At 42.0% G+C, this 24160-nt stretch overlaps 1 protein-coding gene across 3 annotated transcripts in view; it reads right to left on the reverse strand.

Annotated features, from left to right (window-relative positions):
* Positions 1–24160, reverse strand: part of prkdc (protein kinase, DNA-activated, catalytic subunit) — a 153333-nt gene that overhangs the window by 27388 nt on the left and 101785 nt on the right. For all 3 annotated transcript variants that reach the window (XM_062021504.1, XM_062021503.1, XM_062021505.1), the window contains 10 exons: positions 23798–23896; positions 16078–16288; positions 13656–13830; positions 13396–13575; positions 13200–13312; positions 11189–11320; positions 10932–11111; positions 4724–4932; positions 3047–3185; positions 2732–2920 (listed from right to left, as the gene is read on the reverse strand). In XM_062021504.1, the coding sequence (XP_061877488.1) occupies positions 2732–2920; positions 3047–3185; positions 4724–4932; positions 10932–11111; positions 11189–11320; positions 13200–13312; positions 13396–13575; positions 13656–13830; positions 16078–16288; positions 23798–23896 (1627 nt within the window). The remainder of the gene's footprint in view (positions 1–2731; positions 2921–3046; positions 3186–4723; positions 4933–10931; positions 11112–11188; positions 11321–13199; positions 13313–13395; positions 13576–13655; positions 13831–16077; positions 16289–23797; positions 23897–24160) is intronic.

A 24160-nucleotide genomic window follows, 5' to 3' on the forward strand; every position in this document is an offset into this window, starting at 1 on the left:
ATATATATATATCTATCTTTATATATATATAGATATATGCAAGCGGTAGAAGATGGATGGATATATATATATTTACACACATTTACACACATACATATATACACACACATTATATATTTATATATATATATATATATATATATATATATATATATATATATATATATATATATATATATATATATATATATATATATATACACTGAACAAAAATACAATAGCAACACTTTTGTTTTTGCTCCCATTTTCCATGAGTTGAACTAAAAGATCTAAAACTTTTACTATATACACAAAAGACCTATTCCTCTCAAATATTGTTCGCAAATCTGTCTAAATCTGTGTTAGTGAGCACTTCTTTCTTGCCAAGATATTCCATCCCACCTCACAGGTGTGGCATATCAAGATGCTGATTAAACAGGATGATTAATGCACATGTGTGTCTTAGGCTGCCATCAATAAAAGGGCACTTTGAAAATGTTTAGCTTTTTTGCAGAGTTGATCAGGTTGTTGATTGTGGCCTGTGGAATGTTGGTCCACTCCTCTTCAATGACTGTGCAAAGTTGCTGGATAATGGCAGGAACTGGAACATGCTGTCGAAAACACAGATCAACAGCATCCCAAAAATGCTCAATGGGTAACATGTTCGGCGAGTATGCTGGCCATGCAAGAACTCGGATGTTTTCAGCTTCCAAGAATTGTGTACAGATCCTTGCAACATGGGGCTGTGCATTGTCATGCTGCAACATGAGGCAAAGGTCCAGGGTTTTGTCATGGTATCTCTGTGCATTCAAAATACCATCAATAAAATGCACTTGTGTTCGTTGTCCATAACATACGCCTGCCCGTACCATAACCCCACCCTCATCATGGGCCACTCGATTCACAACGTTGACATCAGCAAACCACTCTCCTACACATTTATATATATATATATATATATATATATATATATATATATATATATATATATATATATATATATATATACATATATATATATATAAAACGCTGTCTAACATCTGCCCTGAACAGAGAAAACCGGGATTCATCGGAGAAGAGAACACCTCTCTCACATGCCAGACACCATCAAATGTAAGCATTTGCCCACCCAAGTTGGTTACGACGACAAACTGCAGTCAGGTCGAGACCCCGATGAGGCAGACGAGCATGCAGATGAGCTTCCCTGAGATGGTTTCTTACAGTTTGTGCAGAAATTCTCTGGGTATGCAAACCAATTGTTGCAGCAGCTGGAGGACAATCATGGAGGTACACCTGCTGGATGTGGAGGTCCTGGGTTGGTGTGGTTATATGTGATCTGCTGTTGTGAGGCCGATGGCTCTACTGCCAAATTGTCTAAAAAGCCCTTGGAGATGGCTTATGGTAGAGAAATAAACATGTCATTCATGGGCAACAGCTCTGGTGGACATTCCTGCAGTCAGAATGCCCACTGCACGCTCCCTCAAAACTTGTGACTTCTGTGGCATTGTGCTGTGTGGTAAAATCACATTTCAATGTGGCCTTTTACTGTGGGCAGCCTAAGTCATCCTAGTGCAATAATCATGGTTTTTAATCAGCATCTTAATATGCCACACCTGTGAGGTGGAATGGATTATCTTGGCAAAGAAGAAATGCTCACTAACACAAATTTAGACAGATTTGTGAAGAATATTTGAGAGGAAAAATTGGAGCAAAAACAAGTGTGGCGTACGAACAGCGATGAAATTATTGAATATATGATCAGAAATTCCTACTTTGTGTAAATTGATTTAAAACGGTGAGGCAGTGAGCCAATAAAAAGCGATAAACAAGGGACGACTGTACACACACAGGTGCACACACGCAGCGACTCGGAATGGGTACCGTTTATATTTCAACTAATATAGTACCAATTCCCGATACTCAACATAACTAATTTTCGGTACTTTTGTACAAATTAAAAGTACCGTTTTTGATAATAACATCAACATTTTCATTTCAACATTTAAAAATAAGCTGATTATGATAACCGCTGTCCAGTTGTTATCTTGTTTTAATATCATGTTTCTGAGTCTCAGTTTCAAGTCTGACATCAAGTTGCAATTACAAGTGCAACACCAAAACGTTAAATGGCAGTAGTGTATAGTTTATGGTGTCAGTTCAGTCTTTGCTGAATCTAGTCTTTTGTTGCGCCCTAAAGAGTGCCAATACTGTATGAATTCTACTTATTACACCAGCTGTTTGGTGGAAACGTGCATCTTAGTTGTAGTTTTCATTGATAAATTTGGATGTGTTAAAATTGCCAAGTAATATTGCTAATGCTAATCAGTAACATGTCAATATCAAACCCAATGTATATTAGCATTAAGCCAGTGTTTTTTTATGGAAAAGTTGAGCATTTTTTTGAGTCAAATATTTTGTTGGCATTGAAAATTGCAACATCCTACAGATAATTTGACTAAGTCAGCTGTTATTGCTGCTGGAGTAATCGTCAGGAGCCGAAGTGCAAAAATCCGGCTGAGTTGGCAACCGGGCATGACGTCACATACAACCCAGGTACCGTAACATGGCACCGTTGGATTTTATGTAAATTGGTGCACGATGGGACCGGCGGGATCCGGTCGGTGCCAAAAAAGTACCGGATTCGGTACCCATCCCTGATCAGCGACTGTGGTGCGATCGCTCCTCTCCAGTTACAGTTAGAAGGCTTAGCCCTTGTTAGCCATGAAAACTCCTCCTAGTAGAAAGTCATTACCTGGTAGAAAGGTTCCAACCACATGTTTTGAAGGTTGGGTGGGTTATTTTCATCGACGTTCACGGTGGAACAATACTGCAGCGATGTCCAGTCATTCATATGGCTGTAGGCCTCCATTGCCGCTATTTCCCAGAAGTCCTTCTCAGAGTCGGTAGGCTCACCGTCAGTCCAGTCTTTCTTGTTCAGAGCCTGGTTGGAGTGTTAGATATAAAACCACAAATTAAAAAAGCTTGTTGGAGACAACATTTGTCACTTTGATGCTGCAACAAATCCATAAGAATTACAAAATTCAACATCAGGCCTTCCAGACTGTACCTCATCGTACAGTTTAGCAGCTTGAGCAAAGTCAGAGCTGGCTTCAGCTTGCAGAGCAGCACTGGTAACTGACTTGGTCCCCACTTTACCAGCAAAGATTCCCCGAACAACATCATAATCTTCCAAAGCTCTGTAAAGCCTGTAAGAAAAAGTAGAGAATGTGTTACTTCTCATGTTCTTTCACAAGTGAAAACAAGCTAATTCAACGTACAATATTTATTTACACACTAACACACACATTTAGTGACGTTGTATACATTATAATATCAAATAGCAGTGACAACTACATTTATCTATGTAATTCATTAAAAACCTGAGTTTAGTAAACCCTCTTCAAAAATTGTTCGTACAATTTAATCCACCGCAGCACATTTGAATCAAAAGCATCATAGCATGTTTGACCTCGTATGCTAGACACAGCAGGACTTGGGCTATATTCACATTGCAGGGTTGGTTGTCCAATTTGGATCTTTTTAGTGGCCGTTCACGTAACAAAGAAAAAATGCGATGTCTAATGTGAACATAATCTGAACCGCATGCAAACATGACGTTGCACGCAGTGCAGTGTTTACGGAAGTAAACATAGCTTCAGCATTTGGGGAAAAAAATCTGAATTGACCTGCAGCGTAAACAAAACCTTGTAGAATGCGGAGATGAAGAAGTGGATGATATTCATTTTATTAATATTTTAAAGTAACATACCTTATGTTACGAGTCTTTCCACCACTGAAGTAATGTTTGTCACAGGGTTGTGCTGTTTGAGCAATTCAGAGTTATTATTTTATTAAACGTTGTTGTTGTTCCTGCTGAGTTTACATAAGAAACAAACATACTGTAACGTCTACATAGTAATTATTAAGAAGATGAGAAAGTGATCGGTGCTCAATTTCTTTATTGTGCAATATCAATTACCGCCATAACCACACCAAAACAACTACAAAACCAGTATTTAGCATAAATTGGTCACTTTCGGCCATAACCACGCCAAAATAAAACATCATGCACACTTTTTCCACAACTGTCACTTCTCTCTCCACTCCAGTGACTCTCTCTCCCAACTGTTACTGACGCATTCACGGCCACACAAACAGTCGGTCAACCTAACACAAACACCACACATGTCATTAGAATGTGTTCTGATTAGACAGTTAAGATTCTCGTTTAAACGGCGCTCAGAGATTAAAGTCCTACACTCCAACCAACGGAACTAAAAAAGTAAGTGCGCAGGACAGAAAACAAATCAGACAAACAAACCATTAAAAATAAGTCCTACCTGTTAACAGCCTACCCGGCGATTCAGCCCCGCTACAGCGCCAGTCCACATCACAAGAAGGTGCAGCCACACGCGCCCAAACGACGGACATTTATTTATGAAAATATTAAAAAGCTGCAGAAGCTGTTTGGCGTATTACAGTTTGTTCTGTCTATGAATTTGATGAACAAGCATTTGGTACACAAACACATTGTTTGTATGGAGAAGCTATTGATGGTGTGTTTGAGGCAGAAGCGGCTGGGAGGAGATACCACTGAAATCCACTCTCCAAGGTAAATGCTGTACATTATTATTACATTACTTCATAAAACTACTGTACTTGTACTACATTCTACTGTACTGTTTTCCATACAATATTTCATAGACGGGGGACCTCTTAAAGAACGGCAGTGAAATTGTGGTACCTTGCAAGATGGACCCATTTGTTGGTATCTGGAGGTATTTTTTGGTGTCCTCTTGATCTTTTGGCGGGAGGTTCATCCTGGATGCTAGTGTGCATCAGACCTTCTTCCAACAGCAGGATACCTGACGGCTGCTGGAGACTTGCACTGCTGGTGGAGCTGATGTGTGCTGGATCGATGTGCAGCAGGTCCGCATGCTGGTAGCACATGTCCTACAGGAGTTATAGGATTCAGGTCAGGATGCGGCAAAGTGATCATCCGAGTCCTGAGACATGTTTGACAATGATATGATAAAATGATAAGATAAAAATGGAATGGTTTAGTATTCAGACACAAAAATATATCTCCTTTATTGAGCTGATACAAGAAAAGTCAAACTGCTAAGAGTTTGTTGGATGAGATATCCGACATGCTAACATTAATTAGACTTATTCTGTGCCAAGCGGTTGTCATTTCGTGGAATTACACATTTTTGTAATGACAATGAAAATATGGAATAAAGTGTGTCCCCTGACAGCTCAATACAAGACGCTTACTTTTGTTTTTAAATATGGGACAATTTTGAATTTAAATGGACGGTTGGCAACCTTTGTCCTAAATAAAAAAATACCAACAAAATAGAATATACACAGACAAGAAATCAGTCACAGGGGGCTACACGAATCCCTCATCACTTCACTCTATCACAGGTTTTTTAATCACATTTTTTTTGGTCTAAATTAAGTCTTCAATGTATTACAGTGCAGTATTTTGTCTTATTTCCTGTTATGTTGTGGTGATCACCATATAGATTTACATGCTGATGGAGCCATTGCTTACATGTCTTTCATGTTTAGTGGCGATTATAAGTGTTGATACACCTTATCTTGGACTTTTGCCTAGTGAGATCGGTAGGTTGGAGTTCAAATCCCAGCCGAGTCATACCAAAGACTATAAAAATGGGACCCATTGCCTCCCTGCTTGGCACTCAGCATCAAGGGTTGGAGTTGGGGGTTAAATCACCAAAATGATTCACGGGCGCGGCGCCGCTGCTGCCCACTGCTCCCCAAGGGGATGGGTCAAATGCAGAGGACAAATTTCACCACATCTATGTGTGTGTGTGACAATCATTGGTACTTTAATCTTTAATCTTTAATAACACATCTCCACTATGGTGATCCTTTGATGTCAGTGATATCAAAAGACAAGACCTAGAACAACAGAGAGAGACTTGACAACACTCAATTTTATCGCAACTAATGTGACACTATCAGAGTTGACCAATTTTTTTTATTTTTTTTTCAATCAAACACCCATGGTTTCAGCATAAGGAAGTTCAGGTCTAACTTTGAGGAATTATATAGGATGCAATGACGTGTTTCCACGTAGTCGTCGTGCTGGAAGCATCAATTTATTTTTATTTTTATTTAGCCTTTATTTAAAGGCCTACTGAAATGATTTTTTTTTTATTTAAACGGGGATAGCAGATCCATTCTATGTGTCATACTTGATCATTTCGCGATATTTCCATATTTTTGCTAAAAGGATTTAGTAGAGAACATCGACGATAAAGTTTGCAACTTTTGGTCGCTGATAAAAAAAGCCTTGCCTGTACCGGAAGTAGCGTGACGTCAAAGGTTGAAAGGCTCCTCACATTTCCCCATTGTTTTCAATGCAGCGAGAGCGATTCGGACAGAGAAAGCGACGATTACCCTATTAATTTGAGCGAGGATGAAAGATTCGTGGATGAGGAACGTGAGAGTGAAGGACTAGAGTGCATGCAGGACGCATCTTTTTTCGCTCTGACCGTAACTTAGGTACAAGCTGGCTCATTGGATTCCACACTTTCTCCTTTTTCTATTGTGGATCACGGATTTGTATTTTAAACCACCTCGGATACTATATCCTCTTGAAAATGAGAGTCGAGAACGCGAAATGGACATTCACAGTGACTTTTATCTCCACGACAATACATCGGCGAAACACTTTAGCTACGGAGCTAACGTGATAGCATCGGGCTTAACTGCATATAGAAACAAAATAAATAAGCCCCTGACTGGAAGGATAGACATAAAATCAACAATACTATTAAACCATGGACCTGTAAATACACGGTTAATGCTTTCCAGCCTGGCGAAGGTTAACAATGCTATTGCTAACGACGCCATTGAAGCTAACTTAGCAACGGGACCTCACAGAGCTATGCTAAAAACATTAGCTATCCACCTACGCCAGCCAGCCCTCATCTGCTCATCAACACCCGTGCTCACCTGCATTCCAGCGATCGACGGTGTGATGAAGGACTTCACCCGATCACCAATGCGGTCGGCGGCTAGCGTCGAATAGCGCGTCTGCTATCCACCTCAAAGTCCTCCTGTTTGTGTTTCTGCAGCCAGCCGCTAATACACCGATCCCACCTACAACTTTCTTCTTTGCAGTCTTCATTGTTCATTAAACAAATTGCAAAAGATTCACCAACACAGATGTCCAGAATACTGTGGAATTTTGAGATGAAAACAGAGATTTTTGTATTGGATTCAATGGCGTCCGAATACTTCCGTTTCAACGATTGACGTCACGCGCATACGTCATCATACATAGACTTTTTCAACCAGAAGTTTAGCGGGAAATTTAAAATTGCACTTTATAAGTTAACCCGGCCGTATTGGCATGTGTTGCAATGTTAAGATTTCATCATTGATATACAAACTATCAGACTGCGTGGTCGGTAGTAGTGGGTTTCGGTAGGCCTTTAACCAGGTAAAAATCCCATTGAGATCAAAGATCTCTTTTCCAAGGGAGACCTGGCCAAGAGGGCAGCAGCAAGGTTACATTAAAAACAGTTAACAACACATAAAACATCAAATTTACAACATTAAAACTTGCTCACATAACACATGTGCATACAGACAAGGTAGACTGCAGTCCTTTCACAGAAGCTTTAAAGGCCTACTGAAACCCACTACTACCGACCACGCAGTCTGATAGTTTATACATCAATGATGAAATCTTAACATTGCAACACATGCCAATACGGCCGGGTTAGATTAGTAAAGTGCAATTTTAAATTTCCCGCGAAATATCCTGCTGAAAACGTCTCGGTAGGATGACGTTTGCGCATGACGTCACGGATTGTAGCGGACATTTTGGGACACCATTGTGGCCAGCTATTAAGTCGTCTGTTTTCATCGCAAAATTCCACAGTATTCTGGACATCTGTGTTGGTGAATCTTTTGCAATTTGTTTAATGAACAATGGAGACAGTAAAGAAGAAAGCTGTAGGTGGGAAGCGGTGTATTAGCGGCCGGCTGCAGCAACACAAACACATAGCCGGTGTTTCATTGTTTACATTCCCGAAGGATGACAGTCAAGCTTTACCATTGGCCTGTGGAGAACTGGGACAACAGAGACTCTTACCAGGAGGACTTTGAGTTGGATACGCAGACGCGGTACCGTGAGTACGCAGCTGCGGCTTCCAAACATTTGATCGCTTGCCCGTACGTGCGTGCCGCTATGTGCATGTCACGTACGTAACTTTGGGGAAATATATGTGCTGTATGAACTTTAAATGATAAATGGGTTATACTTGTATAGCGCTTTTCTACCTTCAAGGTACTCAAAGCGCTTTGACAGTATTTCCACATTCACCCATTCACACACACATTCACACACTGATGGCGGGAGCTGCCATGCAAGGCGCTAACCAGCAGCCATCAGGAGCAAGGGTGAAGTGTCTTGCCCAAGGACACAACGGACGTGACTAGGATGGTAGAAGGTGGGGATTGAACCCCAGTAACCAGCAACCCTCCGATTGCTGGCACGGCCACTCTACCAACTTCGCCACGCCGTCCCTTTGCGGAGGTGAACGGTACTTTGGGCTGTGGGATTGAGTGTGTTGTGCGGGTGTTTGAGTTGCATTGGCGGGTTGTATGGACGGGAGGGGGGAGGTGTTTGTTATGCGGGATTAATTTGTGGCATATTAAATGTAAGCCTGGTTGTGTTGTGGCTAATAGAGTATATATATGTCTTGTGTTTATTTACTGTTTTAGTCATTCCCAGCTGAATATCAGGTCCCACCCGCCTCTCACAGCATCTTCCCTATCTGAATCGCTTCCACTGCCCTCTAGTCCTTCACGCTCACTTTCCTCATCCACGAATATTTCATCCTCGCTCAAATTAATGGGGAAATCGTCGCTTTCTTGGTCCGAATCGCTCTCGCTGCTGGTGGCCATGATTGTAAACAATGTGCAGATGTGAGGAGCTCCACAACCTGTGACGTCACACTACTTCCGGTACAGGCAAGGCTTTTTTAGTAGCGACCAAAAGTTGCAAACTTTATCGTTGTTTTTCTCTACTAAATCCTTTCAGCAAAAATATGGCAATATCGCGAAATGATCAAGTATGACACATAGAATGGACCTGCTATCCCCGTTTAAATAAGAAAATCGCATTTTAGTAAGCCTTTAAACTCATTTATTGTAACAAGGGTTTGAAGTTGAATATTCGATTGTAGGTTATTCTAAGCCTTCGGTGCTGAAAACCTATATGCTTTCTTGCCCAGTTCAGTTCTTACTTTGGGGACGACAAATTGCAGAACATTCATTGAACGAAAATTGTGACTTCCTTGTTTCTTTGTTAAAAGACAAGACAGATAAGATGGAGTGATACCCAGAATGGTTTTGTAGATGAAAATATACCAATGATTGAGGCGTCGAGCACATAAAGATGTCCATTTAACCATTGAGTATAACACACAATGGTGAGTAAGGGGAGCGCAGTTGGTGATGAATCTCAGTGTCCCGTGGTACACACTATCCAGCTTGTGGAGACAACCAGCAGTAGCATTCATGTACAACACATCTCCATAGTCAATAACAGGTAAAAAGAAAAATAATATTCTGTCCAATTTCTGTTTCACAGTAAAAGAAAAGCAAGACTTGTTTCTATAATAAAATCCCAGTAAAAGTTTCAGTTGTTTTACAACATACTGAATGTGCTCCTTAAAACTCAAGTGGTCATCAATTAAAAATCCTAAATATTTAAAAGCAAATACTAACATAATTTGTTGCCCATTTCTTGTTAAAATGTTCTCACACAGTGCTGATCTTACCGTTTTTTATGTGGTAAAGAACATACACTTTGTTTTCTCTGCATTTAAAACCAGTTGAAGATAGCAAAGTTGTTCTTGTACTCTGTCAAATGCATGTTGTAGATATTTAAAAGCCTCAGCAGGAGTGGGTGCTGTGCAGTATATGACAGTATCATCAGCATAGAAATGGAAAGTTGAGTTCGGAATATTCTGTCCAAGATTATTTATGTAAATAGTGAATAATAAGGGGCCCAACACAGAACCTTGAGGGACACACTTTTTCACTTGCAGTACGTCCGAGGAGGAACCTTCTATCTGAACAATGACGGCCACATCAATGACGCTGGGAGGATCCTTCACTACCAGCAAATAGAATGCACTTAAGGTTACTGTATGTTGCGTAGAAAAAATGTAAAGGGGATTATATTGGTGTTATTTCATGTCTACAGGGCTCTAGTTCTGTTAGAAAACTCATTTAGAAGGTTGTAAACCATTGTTTTTATACACTGTGATAATATTCAATTTTTTAAATAATAATCCTATTTTGCTTCTTTTACCAAGGACAAACAGATCAATTTCATGCGATAAAGAGGGATTACTTTGTATCACACTGAGTGGAAGTTGTTGAAGTTCTAATACTTTGAATTGGCTGACTCAAGACGACATAAGTGGTTCTGGACGTAAGCAGATGTGGACATGAAAAAACGTGTCTTCATCCACAAATCTTTTTTCTTGTAGCTAAGAATCTAAAAACAAATGTCTTCACTTTTTAGTTGCCGTGGTAGAATCCGGATTAATACACACATGCTGTTATTTTGAAGCTTAATTTGCACGGAACAGGAAGTCTGTGTGTGTATGTTTTGTGTTTCTTTTGTCACTTTACACTGCCTATCGATAATGATGAAGTCAACAAATATCAACATGAACGTACAGTTTTGGATAGAAATTACCTCTTTGGCTCTTATAATATATGTCAACACAAGCGGTTGACCATTTATATCGACATCGACTTAAACGGCTCAGTGAACACCGACTTAATGAGTTGGTCGACAGATATAAACGGAGTTAAGTTGAGCACGTTCCATGGAGACTGTAAAGTATTTTTAAAGTAATATGAATATAAATGGTTGATGATGTACATACTTGCACACACGCTATAAATGGTGGGAAGCAGAGTGTACTCTTGCCCAGGAATTTGTTCATGGTGCATCGAAGGTCCTCTTTGATTTCTGCTGCCTGCTGTCTGCTTTTGTGAGTTTCCATTTCCTGCAGGATGCCACTAAAGAGGGAGCTGAACAAGTGTTTGGCCAGAATGGGATCTCTCTAAGGAAGGAACACAAGAGTATATCATGCATTACTTGTCACATAACCTGCTGCAAGTACATAATTGGCAGGCTCACCTGTGCAACTGCTTGAAGAGGAACAATGAGATTACTATAAGGAATTTGGATGTCTGGAAAGTCTCCTACTCTGTAGTTCCGATACAAAGTCACCTGAGCCTCCTTTCGCAGCCTCTCATCAGCTTTTTGTTCCTGCAGACCGCCACAGAGAAATTGATCTTGTGATCATTACAATACAGGGATGACTTAAAAGTTGTATTTGTAAATGGTAAATTGGTTATACTTGTATAGCGCTTTTCTACCTTCAAGGTGCTCAAAGCGCTTTGACACTATTTCCACATTCACCCATTCACACACTGATGGTGGGAGCTGCTATGCCCTAACCACGACCCATCAGGAGCAAGGGTGAAGTGTCTTGCTCAAGGACACAACGGATGTGGCGAGGTTGGTAGAAGGCGGGGATTGAACCAGGAACCCTCAGTTTGATGGCACGGCCACTCTCCCAACTGCGCCACGCCGTCCCCTTTTGTATTTGTATTGTTTATTTTGTCCACATTAAACATTAGTGTTTACCCTAAACCAATAACACACCCATTAAAATATACACATTACGGTAGTTTTATTTAAGTTAAAGTTAAAGTACCAATGATTGTCACACACACACTAGGTGTGGTGAAATTTGTCCTCCGCATTTGACCCATCCCAATGTTCACCCCCTGGGAGGTGAGGTGAGCAGTGGGCAGCGGTGGCTGCGCCCGGGAATCATTTTTGGTGATTTAACCCCAATTCCAACCCTTGATGCTGAGTGCCAAGCAGGGAGGTAATGGGTCCCATTTTTATAATCTTTGGTATGACTCGGCCGGGGTTTGAACTCACAACCTACCGATCTCAGGGCGGACTCTCTAACCACTAGGCCACTGAGTTCACATTCATTAAACATTAACAAGTTTATTTTGACTTTTTCATTAAACATTAACAAGTTTATTTTGACTTTTTGGCTCATTTAAAGTCTTTCTAGTGATTTTTACAATGAAAGTTTGGTAAATGTATCTGTATCGGAGCAATCATACTACAATTAGCCTGCATGGGCACATGCATGAGTTTGTCTCAGTAAGGGCTGAAACGATTCATCAATTAAATTTAATGAGCTTTGAAACGGCTAACTAACTACTTTATAAGAATAAACGTTACTACTTACAACAAAAATAATCGGAATACGCTCAAGGAACAATTTCCCTTGTGGATCAATAAAGTTTGTCTAAGTCTAAATCTAAGTCAACACTGGTTATCTAGCCGTAAAACACTAAGGCAACATTAAGCACGTATTTTTTTTAAAGATAACAGTATATACTGGTATCTGGACTAAAAATGCAGCAGTATCAGTTTTGGTCGATACCACCCAGCCATACTATCAAGTGTGTTTAATGTGATTACTCGATTAATCACACAAACTAATCAATAGATTACTTAATTCCTTAAATAATCAATGGCTGCATGGTTCAAATTCAACTGTAGAGGAGTAATTAGACCACAGTTGGCTATGTGCATATGTGTCATTGATAGCCAGCTCCCTCAAAGCTGTAAACTAAGAGGAAACTTGAATATGTACAATACAGTGGTAACTGTTTTGTGTTGAGCCCCTCAGACAGGCTGATTAATCGCATGCAGATGAGTAATTGCATTATTAAATAACGCGTATTAATTTGGGATTTTTGCACTAATTTGGAGTCTTTCTATGATAAAGGTTAATGAAATGTAACTGTGGAGGAGCGATTGCAATAATACTTGGCTATGCTGCACGTGTGTATGCGCGCACATTCTTATGTTGGTGCATCGATTACATCCAAATATTCCCCTCCTCGACCCATAATTAAGTATAGAGGAGTGATCACATGACACATGCATGTGCATATGAACCCACAAAGAAATAAACACTGTTCATAATGTTATGCCTTCTAAAATAGATAGATAGATACAACTACAATGAAAAATGTGAAAATATACCAAACTAATATTAATATTTAAACGTTAACTATGTAGAAGAACATCAATATTTTGTAGTGTCTATCACCTTCAGTCGTTTTTGTTTTTGGACTTCTTTTTGTGCAAAAAGCAGACTCTCCTCTTGGGCCTTGAGGAATCTGCGTCTTAATTGAAGGATTTTTTGACGTTTCTCGTTCTCTGCTGTGTAGAAAATCCATCAGGGTGGCATTGTTAAGTGGTTTATGACTGTATGTTACATTTCAGAAGTAACAGAAGAAACTTACCTCTGGTGTTACTATCCACCTCATCCGCTGATGCAGTGAGGCGCCTGCGACCAAAACCTTCACCCACTGCTCGTCTTGCTGCTTTCTTGTCAAACACCAACAATGACGACTCAGACACAGAATACTCTGCCAGTGTGTCCACGCTGCTGCCAGTCAGCCAGTTAAATGCGGCGCGCTGACCTGAAAGTCAAATGAACAAAAGGTAGAAAATGGACCAGTCAAGCAAAAGTGTTACTACAATATTGATATGTGAGCAGTACTTGGTGCTTGCGTTTGGCTGAAGTCAAGTGTGGCCTGAGTCGCTCGCAGCTTTGCACTCAGAGTTCCTGACTGGGATGTTGCCACACTTTCAGGGCCTTGAGACATTTGGGTTTCAGCAAACATCGGAGTCATTACAGTACTTCTGAAGCGCCAGTTGGAATCAATTAAGTAATCCTAAAGGGAGTAAAAAGAACACATTTTTTAATTGGTATTGTTTGTATCTATGTAAGAATATATTCACCTGTTCACCAGCAGTGCTTGTATGTTGATGAACTACTTTATTAAGGAGAAGAAGTGACACCACTTCCTTTTACTTATACTGTATGTTATGAGATACTTATTAAAGAGTGAACAAAGTGTTGAAGTGATTAACAAGATAAACATCCTGATTGTTTTTGGATCAACTTTTTCTACTAGTTCATTCATTGTGTTTCCTCTGCAGATCGCTTTACTCATGGGATGGACCAACAAGATTAGTGGTGTTCAAAGCACAGTGGCTGTGTCAGGAAGACACCGAACTGTTCCCTGTCTTCCAAGCTTTTGGTTACCATGCCAGGAACAGTAAGCGTTATATCCCGTTCTCGTTGTCCTCCCGCTTCTTCGACAGTAGAGCCTGCCTAGTCACTGTTTGCAAATACATTTTTTTCTGCTTTGAAATTAAATAATTTAGTTAAAAAAAAATGTTTGATGGTGTTATCTACAGGGCGAAAAAGTGTTAAAGCTATGAATCCAGTAGAGGGCGCTGTCCCACAAGGGAATTCGTTTAACATTTTCCGGCAGGAAGATGCTCTGACAAGACTTGATTTTAAGTACACTATGTGTACTAGATATGGACCGGTTTATGAAAAAAAGTGTCCTGCTGGGATTCTGTTTTTTTTTTTTTTTAACTAATTAGTTTGGAGCGTGTTCATGAAGTTCTGATTATACGCGTCCGCATGTGACTTGAAGTAGTCATAGGATTTCTGCATTAATGGCACAGAATTGGCAGAAAACAACTGAATGTACTGTACGGTTAAACGCAGACTATCATGTAAGCTGACATAGTTGTAAGTGAAATGTTGTCATTGTGAAGGGAAGAATCGTTTGGTGAAATCATTAGTCAGGCACCACTCATCTTCACTGACACACTCAACCACCACCTCCCGAACAAAACAATGCTCAAACAACCACTTGAAACACAGACTAAGTCAGGACAACACATACACCAACAACACATCTCATCTGATTGTGTTAATGAAAAATCAATGTATGATAGATGTAGATTTGATGCAAAATTGATTCAAAATCAATGCAAGATCGATATAAGATAGATGTAAAGTGAATGTAGGATCAATATAAGATTGATAAGGATCAATGTACAAACAGGACAGCAGCCGTAAATTGAGAGGCACTTTTTCCCCATCACATCCTAGAGTCATCTCCACTCAAAAACATAGTAGCCGTAAAGCACCCTAAGAACGACAACACACTTCCAGCCTTCAAAATAAAAGTTCCGTGTGCAACATACTGTCTGACTGCACTAACAAGTTAAGGTTTCAAAAGGTAGCTTACATAAGCACTTAGTACTTAAAGCACTCATTGGTACATTTATGTTTCCCCAAAAAAATTAAGGATATTTGCATTTAATTAATAGACATTTTAATTTTGATTCAAACCAATAAAACTAGTGCTGATAAATCTTGTTCTTAATTGTATCTATATATCCTATAATGTGGTTATAAAGATTGTACACTTATATTTTTGTTTACACTATTTCAAAGTTTAACTTTTATTTTATAAGATATTTATGTTGAACTTAACAGAACAGAAAACCGTGACACAAAACCATGACAAAATCTGAACCTTGTATTTTCTGTACCATTCCAGACCCACTTTATACTGTATGACTTCGTCTCTTCATGTGTAATACTCAATTCAAAATGTGTTTAATAAGTGCCAGAGACACATGAAAGGGTTTAAAAGTGTCAAAAATGCAGGTAAAAAATGCTGTGATCACAGTAATCAATAAATACATTAAAAATTTAAGTTGAAAAATATATTTTTTGAGCTTTTTGCGAATGCGATCATTATTTGTTGGGGGTCTTGGAACATAACCCCAAAAATAGTGTGCATATTATCTATTAATACGTAGTATTTTTTAAACTATTTTAGTAGTTTATAATGACGCTTATACTCCCACTGATTACTTGTCTTTCTGACATTCCTGTTGTTTTGATTCAGTGGCACCTTTTTGCTAAGCAATTCTTTACTTGCATTTGTTTCGCAGTGCCTTGTTTTGGGTTATTTGCTTGTACTGTTTTTCTTTCTTCCCCAAACGACTGTGAGTTTTGTATTTCTGCCTGCAGGCTACTACTGTAAATGAACCGTTTGTAAAAGATTGTATTTTTCTCTGCATCCCAGTGTGCTATCTTTGATACAAACCTGGAAGGTGCACTCCGATAGAGGATACTCAAACATGTTGCGTTTGAAGTCAGGGCTCTGACTGGTCATTTCCAACAACAGATTGGTTGCCAGGCTTAAGAAGCTCCTCTCAATTTTACAGGTGTACAGTGAATGCAGCACTGTCAACATTCGCTCTAGCGTCATGGTGGGAAGGCGCTTTTCTTGGCTCCAGAAATTACAAACATAGAGCCTAAAAAGAATAGCAGATTATACAACATTAGAGTATTATCATATTTTATGCACAACAAGTCACACTTTTCTTCATAGTTAGACTGGTCCTGCAATTTATAGTCAGGTGCGACTTATACATAAAAAATATATAAAATTGAATGTTAATTCATACAAAGGAGTAAACGTTGCCGTATCTACAGCCGTGAGAGGGCGCCTAGTCACGTCCGTTTTGTCCTTGAGCAAGACACTTCATCCTTGCTCCTGATTGGTTGTGGTTCTCAGTGGCCTAGTGGTTAGAGTGTCCGCCCTGAGATCGGTAGGTTGTAGTTCAAATCCCAGCCGAGTCATACCAAAGACTATAAAAATGGGACCCATTACCTCCCTGCTTGGCACTCAGCATCAAGGGTTGGAGTTGGGGGTTAAATCACCAAAATGATTCCCGGGCGCGGCGCCGCTGCGCCCACAGCTCCCCAAGGGGATGGGTCAAATGCAGAGGACAAATTTCACCACATCTAGTGTGTGTGTGACAATCATTGGTACTTTAATCTTTAATCTTAATCTTAGGGTCTTGCATGGCAGCTCCCGCCATCAGTGTGAATGGGTGAATGTGGGAATAGTGTCAAAGCGCTTTGAGTAACTTGAAGGTAGAAAAGCGCTATGCGAGTATAACCCATTTACCATAGGCTTGTTGACAATTGGTCACAACATACAAGGCCTTCACAAAAAAATTGAGAATGTGGCTTATCAACGCCTACAGCTGACAGCACTAAAAGATGAGCCTGTTTTGATGCTAAGATAAATATTATGTTGTTTGTTGTATTTTATTTTTTATTATATCGTATATGTATTGTGTGCTTTTTTTCTTTTTCTCTGTTTTTCTTTGAAATTGTAATTTTACTGCCTTTTTTACATCATGGCCAGGGGACTACAGATGGAAACTAGCCTTCTGGCTAATTCTGGATTTTTTAACCATGTGTAGTCATGTGTTTTATGAAATTGCATTGTCCCCTTTAAAATAAACTAATCTTAATCTTAACTACACGCTGCCACCTGTGCAACACCAAGAATGAATGACAAACACATACCTTTCTACTTTGGTATGTGTTATTTTTCTTTTATTTAATAATTTTCTCAAAGAGCAAACATGCCGGGTGCAATGTGAGCTGGGCGGCAGCCGAAGGCAGGGCACTTGGCGGTCCGATCCTCGGCTACAGAAGCTAGCTCTTGGGACGTGGAACGTCACCTCGCTGGGTGGGAAGGAGCCTGAGCTAGTGCGCGAGGTGGAGAAGTTCCGGCTAGATATAGTCGGACTCACTTCGACGCACAGCAAGGGCTCCGGAACCAGTTCTCTCGAGAGGGGATGGACTCTCTTCCACTCTGGCGTTGCCGGCAGTGAGAGGCGACGGGCTGGGGTGGCAATTCTTGTTGCCCCCCGGCTCAGAACTTGCATGTTGGAGTTCAACCCGGTGGACAAGAGGGTAGCTTCCCTCCGCCTTCGGGTGGGGGGTCGGGTCCTGACTGTTGTTTGCGCTTACGCGCCAAACAGCAGCTCAGAGTACCCACCCTTTTTGGATTCACTCGAGGGAGTACTTGAGGGTGCTCCCCCGGGTGATTCCCTCGTTCTACTGGGGGACTTCAACGCTCATATTGGCAACGACAGTGAAACCTGGAGAGGCGTGATTGGTAAGAATGGCCGCCCGGATCTGAACCCGAGTGGTGTTTTGTTATTGGACTTTTGTGCCCGTCACGGATTGTCCATGACGAACACCATGTTCAAGCATAGGGGTGTCCATATGTGCACTTGGCACCAGGACACCCTGGGCCGCAGTTCCATGATCGACTTTGTAGTTGTGTCATCGGATTTGCGGCCTCATGTTTTGGACACTCGGGTAAAGAGAGGGGCGGAGCTTTCTACCGATCACCACCTGGTGGTGAGTTGGCTGCGATGGTGGGGGAGGATGCCGGACAGACCTGGCAGGCCCAAACGCATTGTGAGGGTTTGCTGGGAACGTCTGGCAGAGTCTCCTGTCAGAGAGAGTTTCAATTCCCACCTCCGGAAGAACTTTGAACATGTCTCGAGGGAGGTGCTGGACATTGAGTCCGAGTGGACCATGTTCCGCACCTCTATTGTCGAGGCGGCTGATTGGAGCTGTGGCCGCAAGGTAGTTGGTGCCTGTCGTGGCGGCAATCCTAGAACCCGTTGGTGGACACCGGCGATGAGGGATGCCGTCAAGCTGAAGAAGGGGACCTATTGGGTTCTTTTGACTCATAGGACTCCTGAGGCAGCGGACAGGTACAGACAGGCCAAGCGGTGTGCGGCTTCAGCGGTCGCGGAGGCAAAAACTCGGACATGGGAGGAGTTCGGGGAAGCCATGGAAAATGACTTCCGGACGGCTTCGAAGCAATTCTGGACCACCATCCGCCGCCTCAGGAAGGGGAAGCAGTGCACTATCAACACCGTGTATGGTGAGGATGGTGTTCTGCTGACCTCGACTGCGGATGTTGTGAATCGGTGAAGGGAATACTTCGAAGACCTCCTCAATCCCACCAACACGTCTTCCTATGAGGAATTAGTGCCTGGGGAATCTGTGGTGGGCTCTCCTATTTCTGGGGCTGAAGTTGCTGAGGCAGTTAAAAATCTCCTCGGTGGCAAGGCCCCGGGGGTGGATGAGATCCGCCCGGAGTTCCTTAAGGCTCTGGATGCTGTGGGGCTGTCTTGGTTGACAAGACTCTGCAGCATTGCGTGGACATCGGGGGCGGTATCTCTGGATTGGCAGACCGGGGTGGTGGTTCCTCTCTTTAAGAAGGGGAACCGGAGGGTGTGTTCTAACTATCGTGGGATCACACTCCTCAGCCTTCCTGGTAAGGTCTATTCAGGTGTGCTGGAGAGGAGGCTACGCCGGATAGTCGAACCTCGGATTCAGGAGGAACAGTGTGGTTTTCGTCTTGGTCGTGGAACTGTGGACCAGCTCTATACTCTCGGCAGGGTCCTTGAGGGTGCATGGGAGTTTGCCCAACCAGTCTACATGTGTTTTGTGGACTTGGAGAAGGCATTCGACCGTGTCCCTCGGGAAGTCCTGTGGGGAGTGCTCAGAGAGTGTGGGGTATCGGACTGTCTGATTGTGGCGGTCCGCTCCCTGTATGATCAGTGTCAGAGCTTGGTCCGCATTGCCGGCAGTAAGTCGGACACGTTTCCAGTGAGGGTTGGACTCCGCCAAGGCTGCCCTTTGTCACCAATTCTGTTCATAACTTTTATGGACAGAATTTCTAGGCGCAGTCAAGGCGTTGAGGGGATCCGGTTTGGTGGCTGTAGGATTAGGTCTCTGCTTTTTGCAGATGATGTGGTCCTGATGGCTTCATCTGGCCAGGATCTTCAGCTCTCACTGAATCGGTTCGCAGCTGAGTGTGAAGCGACTGGGATGAGAATCAGCACCTCCAAGTCCGAGTCCATGGTTCTCGCCCGGAAAAGGGTGGAGTGCCATCTCCGGGTTGGGGAGGAGATCTTGCCCCAAGTGGAGGAGTTCAAGTACCTCGGAGTCTTGTTCACGAGTGAGGGAAGAGTGGATCGTGAGATCGACAGGCGGATCGGTGCGGCGTCTTCAGTAATGCGGACGCTGTATCGGTCTGTTGTGGTGAAGAAGGAGCTGAGCCGCAAGGCAAAGCTCTCAATCTACCGGTCGATCTACGTTCCCATCCTCACGTATGGTCATGAGCTTTGGGTTACGACCGAAAGGACAAGATCACGGGTACAAGCGGCCGAAATGAGTTTCCTCCGCCGGGTGGTGGGTCTCTCCCTTAGAGATAGGGTGAGAAGCTCTGTCATCCGGGAGGAGCTCAAAGTAAAGCCACTGCTCCTCCACATCGAGAGGAGCCAGATGAGGTGGTTCGGGCATCTGGTCAGGATGCCACCCGAACGCCTCCCTAGGGAGGTGTTTAGGGCACGTCCGACCGGTAAGAGGCCACGGGGAAGACCCAGGACACGTTGGGAAGACTATGTCTCCCGGCTGGCCTGGGAACGCCTCGGGATCCCCCGGGAAGAGCTGGACGAAGCGGCTGGGGAGAGGGAAGTCTGGGCTTCCCTGCTTAGGCTGCTGCCCCCGCGACCCGACCTCGGATAAGCGGAGGAAGATGGATGGATGGATGGGCAAACATGCCGAAGATTCGACTGCAGACCAAAGTGCTGATCATCAGGAGCCTGAAAACCATGCCTTCTGCTGAGGTGGCAGACATCTTCCATGCATTCAAACATCAAGTGGAGAAGATAAGTAAAAGATTTGAATAAAGTGGTGAGGTTCATGACGAGCATAGGTTGAGACGTTTGAAAGGACAGCTTGTTACTACCACAGTCCAAAGACATCCCTTTTTCAGACACCCTTGTATCTACAAAACACCTGAAACCTGAAATCTCTTATGTAGTGGTCAATTTAGAGCGGACAAACCAACATTAAGTAAAAAATGTGTTGTGTTTGCCAACGCCCACAGCTGGAAGTAAGGATGGACAGTAAAAAGTGGCAGAAGTCGAAATTTTTTTAATAATCAATTCAATAATTTAAATTCTGCAAATACTGCGAAGGACCTATTGGAACCCACATTTACCCAGAAAACACAAGTTTATGGAGGAAAATCCTGGTTTTATGTTGCATAATTTTTGGCAGTGTTTTTCAACCTTTTTTTAGCCAAGGCACATTTCTTGTGTTGAAAAAATCCAGAGGCACACCACCAGCAGAAATCCTTAAAAAACGAAACTCAGTTGACAGTAAAGTATTTTTTGGTGGATATGACTTTAAACCATAATCAACCATGCATCAATATAGCTCTTGTCTCAAAATAGGTGTACTGTCACGTTCTGTCACATCACGCCATGACTTATTTTGAGTTTTTTGCTGTTTTCCTGTGTGTAGTGTTTTAGTTCTTGTCTTGCGCTCCTATTTTGGTGGCTTTTTTTCTTTTTTTGGTATTTTCCTGTAGCAGTTTCATGTCTTTCTTTGAGCGATATTTCCCGGATCTACTTTGTTTTAGCAATCAAGAATATTTTAGTTGTTTTTATCCTTCTTTGTGGGGACATTGTTGATTGTCATGTCATGTTCGTGTTGTGTTTTGTCAATTCCCTGCCTTCTCTTTTTTGGTGTCTGTTTTTTCTTCAGTCCCCAGTGAGGCACACCTGCAACAAGTCTCTACCCAGTACTATTTAAGCTTGTCACCGACAACTGGTCCCTGCCGATTATTGTCTCCTGCACCTCCCACGTGCATGTGCCTGATTCACTTCGTCCTGCCTGGTATGTTGTCTCTCCTTATTCCTGAAATTCCTCACCTCTTTGTGTTTGCTTCCTAGCCTCCCTGAGGTAAAGAGGATTTTGTGTTGGACCTTTTGTTAAACCCAGTGCGCCCTGGCCTTTTCCCCTGCCGACCCTCACTTTTTGGACTCATTAAATTGTTTAACATTTTGTAATTCTACCTCGCCTCCCGTCTCTGCATTCTGGGGTCACCTCCTTGCTCAAATCCTAACAGTTCGGTTGTACATTGTGGACGCCGTCTTTGCTGTCGTCCAGCATTCTGTTTTTGTTTACTTTGTAGCCAGTTCAGTTTTAGTTTCGTTCTGCTTAGCCTTCCTTAAGCTTCAATGCCTTTTCTTAGGGGCACTCACCTTTAGTTTATTTTTGGTTTAAGCATAAGACACAATTTTACCTGCACTCTGCCTCCCGCTGTTTCTGACATCTACAAAGCAATTAGCACCGGCCGCCACCTACTGATATGGAAGAGTATTACACGGTTACTCTGCCGAGCTCTAGACAACACCGACACTCAACAACAACACATAATTTGCAGACTATAATTACTGGTTTGCAAAAAATATTTTTAACCCAAATAGGTGAAATTAGACAATCTCCCACAGCACACCAGACTGTATCTCGGGTCTCCCTATGTCTAGCATTAAAAGATTACAGTTGGTACAAAATGCGGCTGCTAGACTTTTGACAAGAAGAAGAAAGTTTGATTATGTCACGCCTATACTGGCTCACCTGCACTGGCTTCCTGTGCACTTAAGATGTGACTTTAAGGTTTTACTACTTACGTATAAAATACTACACGGTCTAGCTCCAGCCTATCTTGTCAATTGTATTGTACCATATGTCCCGGCAAGAAATCTGCGTTCAAAGAACTCCAGCTTATTAGTGATTCCCAGAGCCCAAAAAAAGTCTGTGGGCTATAGAGCGTTTTCTATACGGGCTCCAGTACTATGGAATGCCCTTCCGGTAACAGTTAGAGATGCTACCTCAGTAGACGCATTTAAATCCCATCTTAAAACTCATTTGTATACTCTAGCCTTTAAATAGACCCCCTTTTTAGACCAGTTGATCTGCCGTTTCTTTTCTTTTCTCCTCTGCCCCCCTCTCCCTTGTGGAGAGAGAGTTACACAGGTCCGGTGGCCATGGATGAAGTGCTGGCTGTCCAGAGTCGGGACCCGGGGTGGATCGCTCGCCTGTGCATTGGTTGGGGACATCTCTGCGCTCTGCGCCGTCTACGCTCGGGATGGTTTCCTGCTGGCCCCACTATGGACTGGACTCTCACTATTATGTTGGATCCACTATGGACTGGACTTTCGCTGATATGTTGGATCCACTATGGACTGGACTTTCACAATATTATGTCAGACCCACTCGACATCCATTGCTTTCGGTCTCCCCTAGAGGGGAGGGGGGGTTATCCACATATGCGGTCCTCTACAAGGTTTCACATAGTCATTCACATCGACGTCCCACTGGGGTGAGTTTTTCCTTGCCCTTATGTGGGCTCTGTACCGATGATGTCGTTGTGGCTTGTGCAGCCCTTTGAGACACTTGTAATTTAGGGCTATATAAATAAACATTGATTGATTGATTGATATCTCACGGCACTCAAGTGTGCCACGGCACAGTGGTTGAAAAACACTGAATTATGGTGTGTGAAATTTGTGGATTGACACATCAACAGTCTCTTGGAATGGGATACAGAACAACTGATTAGATTTTGGGGCTGATCTGTATAATTTCTACTATGACGTATTACCTAATGTTTATGGTACAAAGCTGAACTTTACTGTGTATGCTAGCAGTCCCACCTCCACCCACAGACAAGACAGACAAGATAGTGGATGACTAACAAGAGGTTTTACTCTATTTCATTCTGCTATAGAAAGAAGGCGCCCAGGTTCTGAGACCAATGCAAAAAATGAACTTGCAGCTTGTTTAGAAGCATCACAAGAACAAACACACACAGACATTGAAATTAAATGTTTGTTCAGTGTGGTTTGTTTGTTAGTTAGAAACATAAGTTACAAAGTTATGGGTTGATATTGATGAAACTTCCATGAAATTTCAGAAATGGGATAAATGATTACATTTAGGGGCTGAGCTGAATCTCTGTCTGGATTCTGAATTTTTTGAAAGGATTCTTTACTTTCTGAAGATAGGGTCTTGCAGAGTTCTGCGCTCCACAAGTGCTTTTGTAGTTATTTTTATGATGATAATAATAATAATATGGTACTTACTGGAGGCCTTGGTTGTCTTCAGACAACCCTTGAAGCAGTGTCTCTTTGGCTGCATTTAAAACTTCAAGTGAAGTGGTGTCTTTCATGCTTTCTTCATCACTACAGGAAATCAATGTGACAAATGAACAAAAGTCTACATATTGCACATATTTTTAAATACATATTTTCAGAAGCAGTCTCTATTTCTGACTTGTTAATAATAGGTATGTAACGGTATAAAATCTCACGGTACGATATCATCACGGTATTAAGGCAACAGTACGATATTTTTGTGGTATATGTCCCCCACCAAAAAGGCTTAAAAATGCTAAAGTGTGTAAAATGAAGTGGCAGGAATGTTAAGGACAAACACTCTTACTGTAA

Source organism: Entelurus aequoreus, linkage group LG15 (genome assembly GCF_033978785.1).
Source record: "Entelurus aequoreus isolate RoL-2023_Sb linkage group LG15, RoL_Eaeq_v1.1, whole genome shotgun sequence".
NCBI classification, from domain to species: domain Eukaryota; kingdom Metazoa; phylum Chordata; class Actinopteri; order Syngnathiformes; family Syngnathidae; genus Entelurus; species Entelurus aequoreus.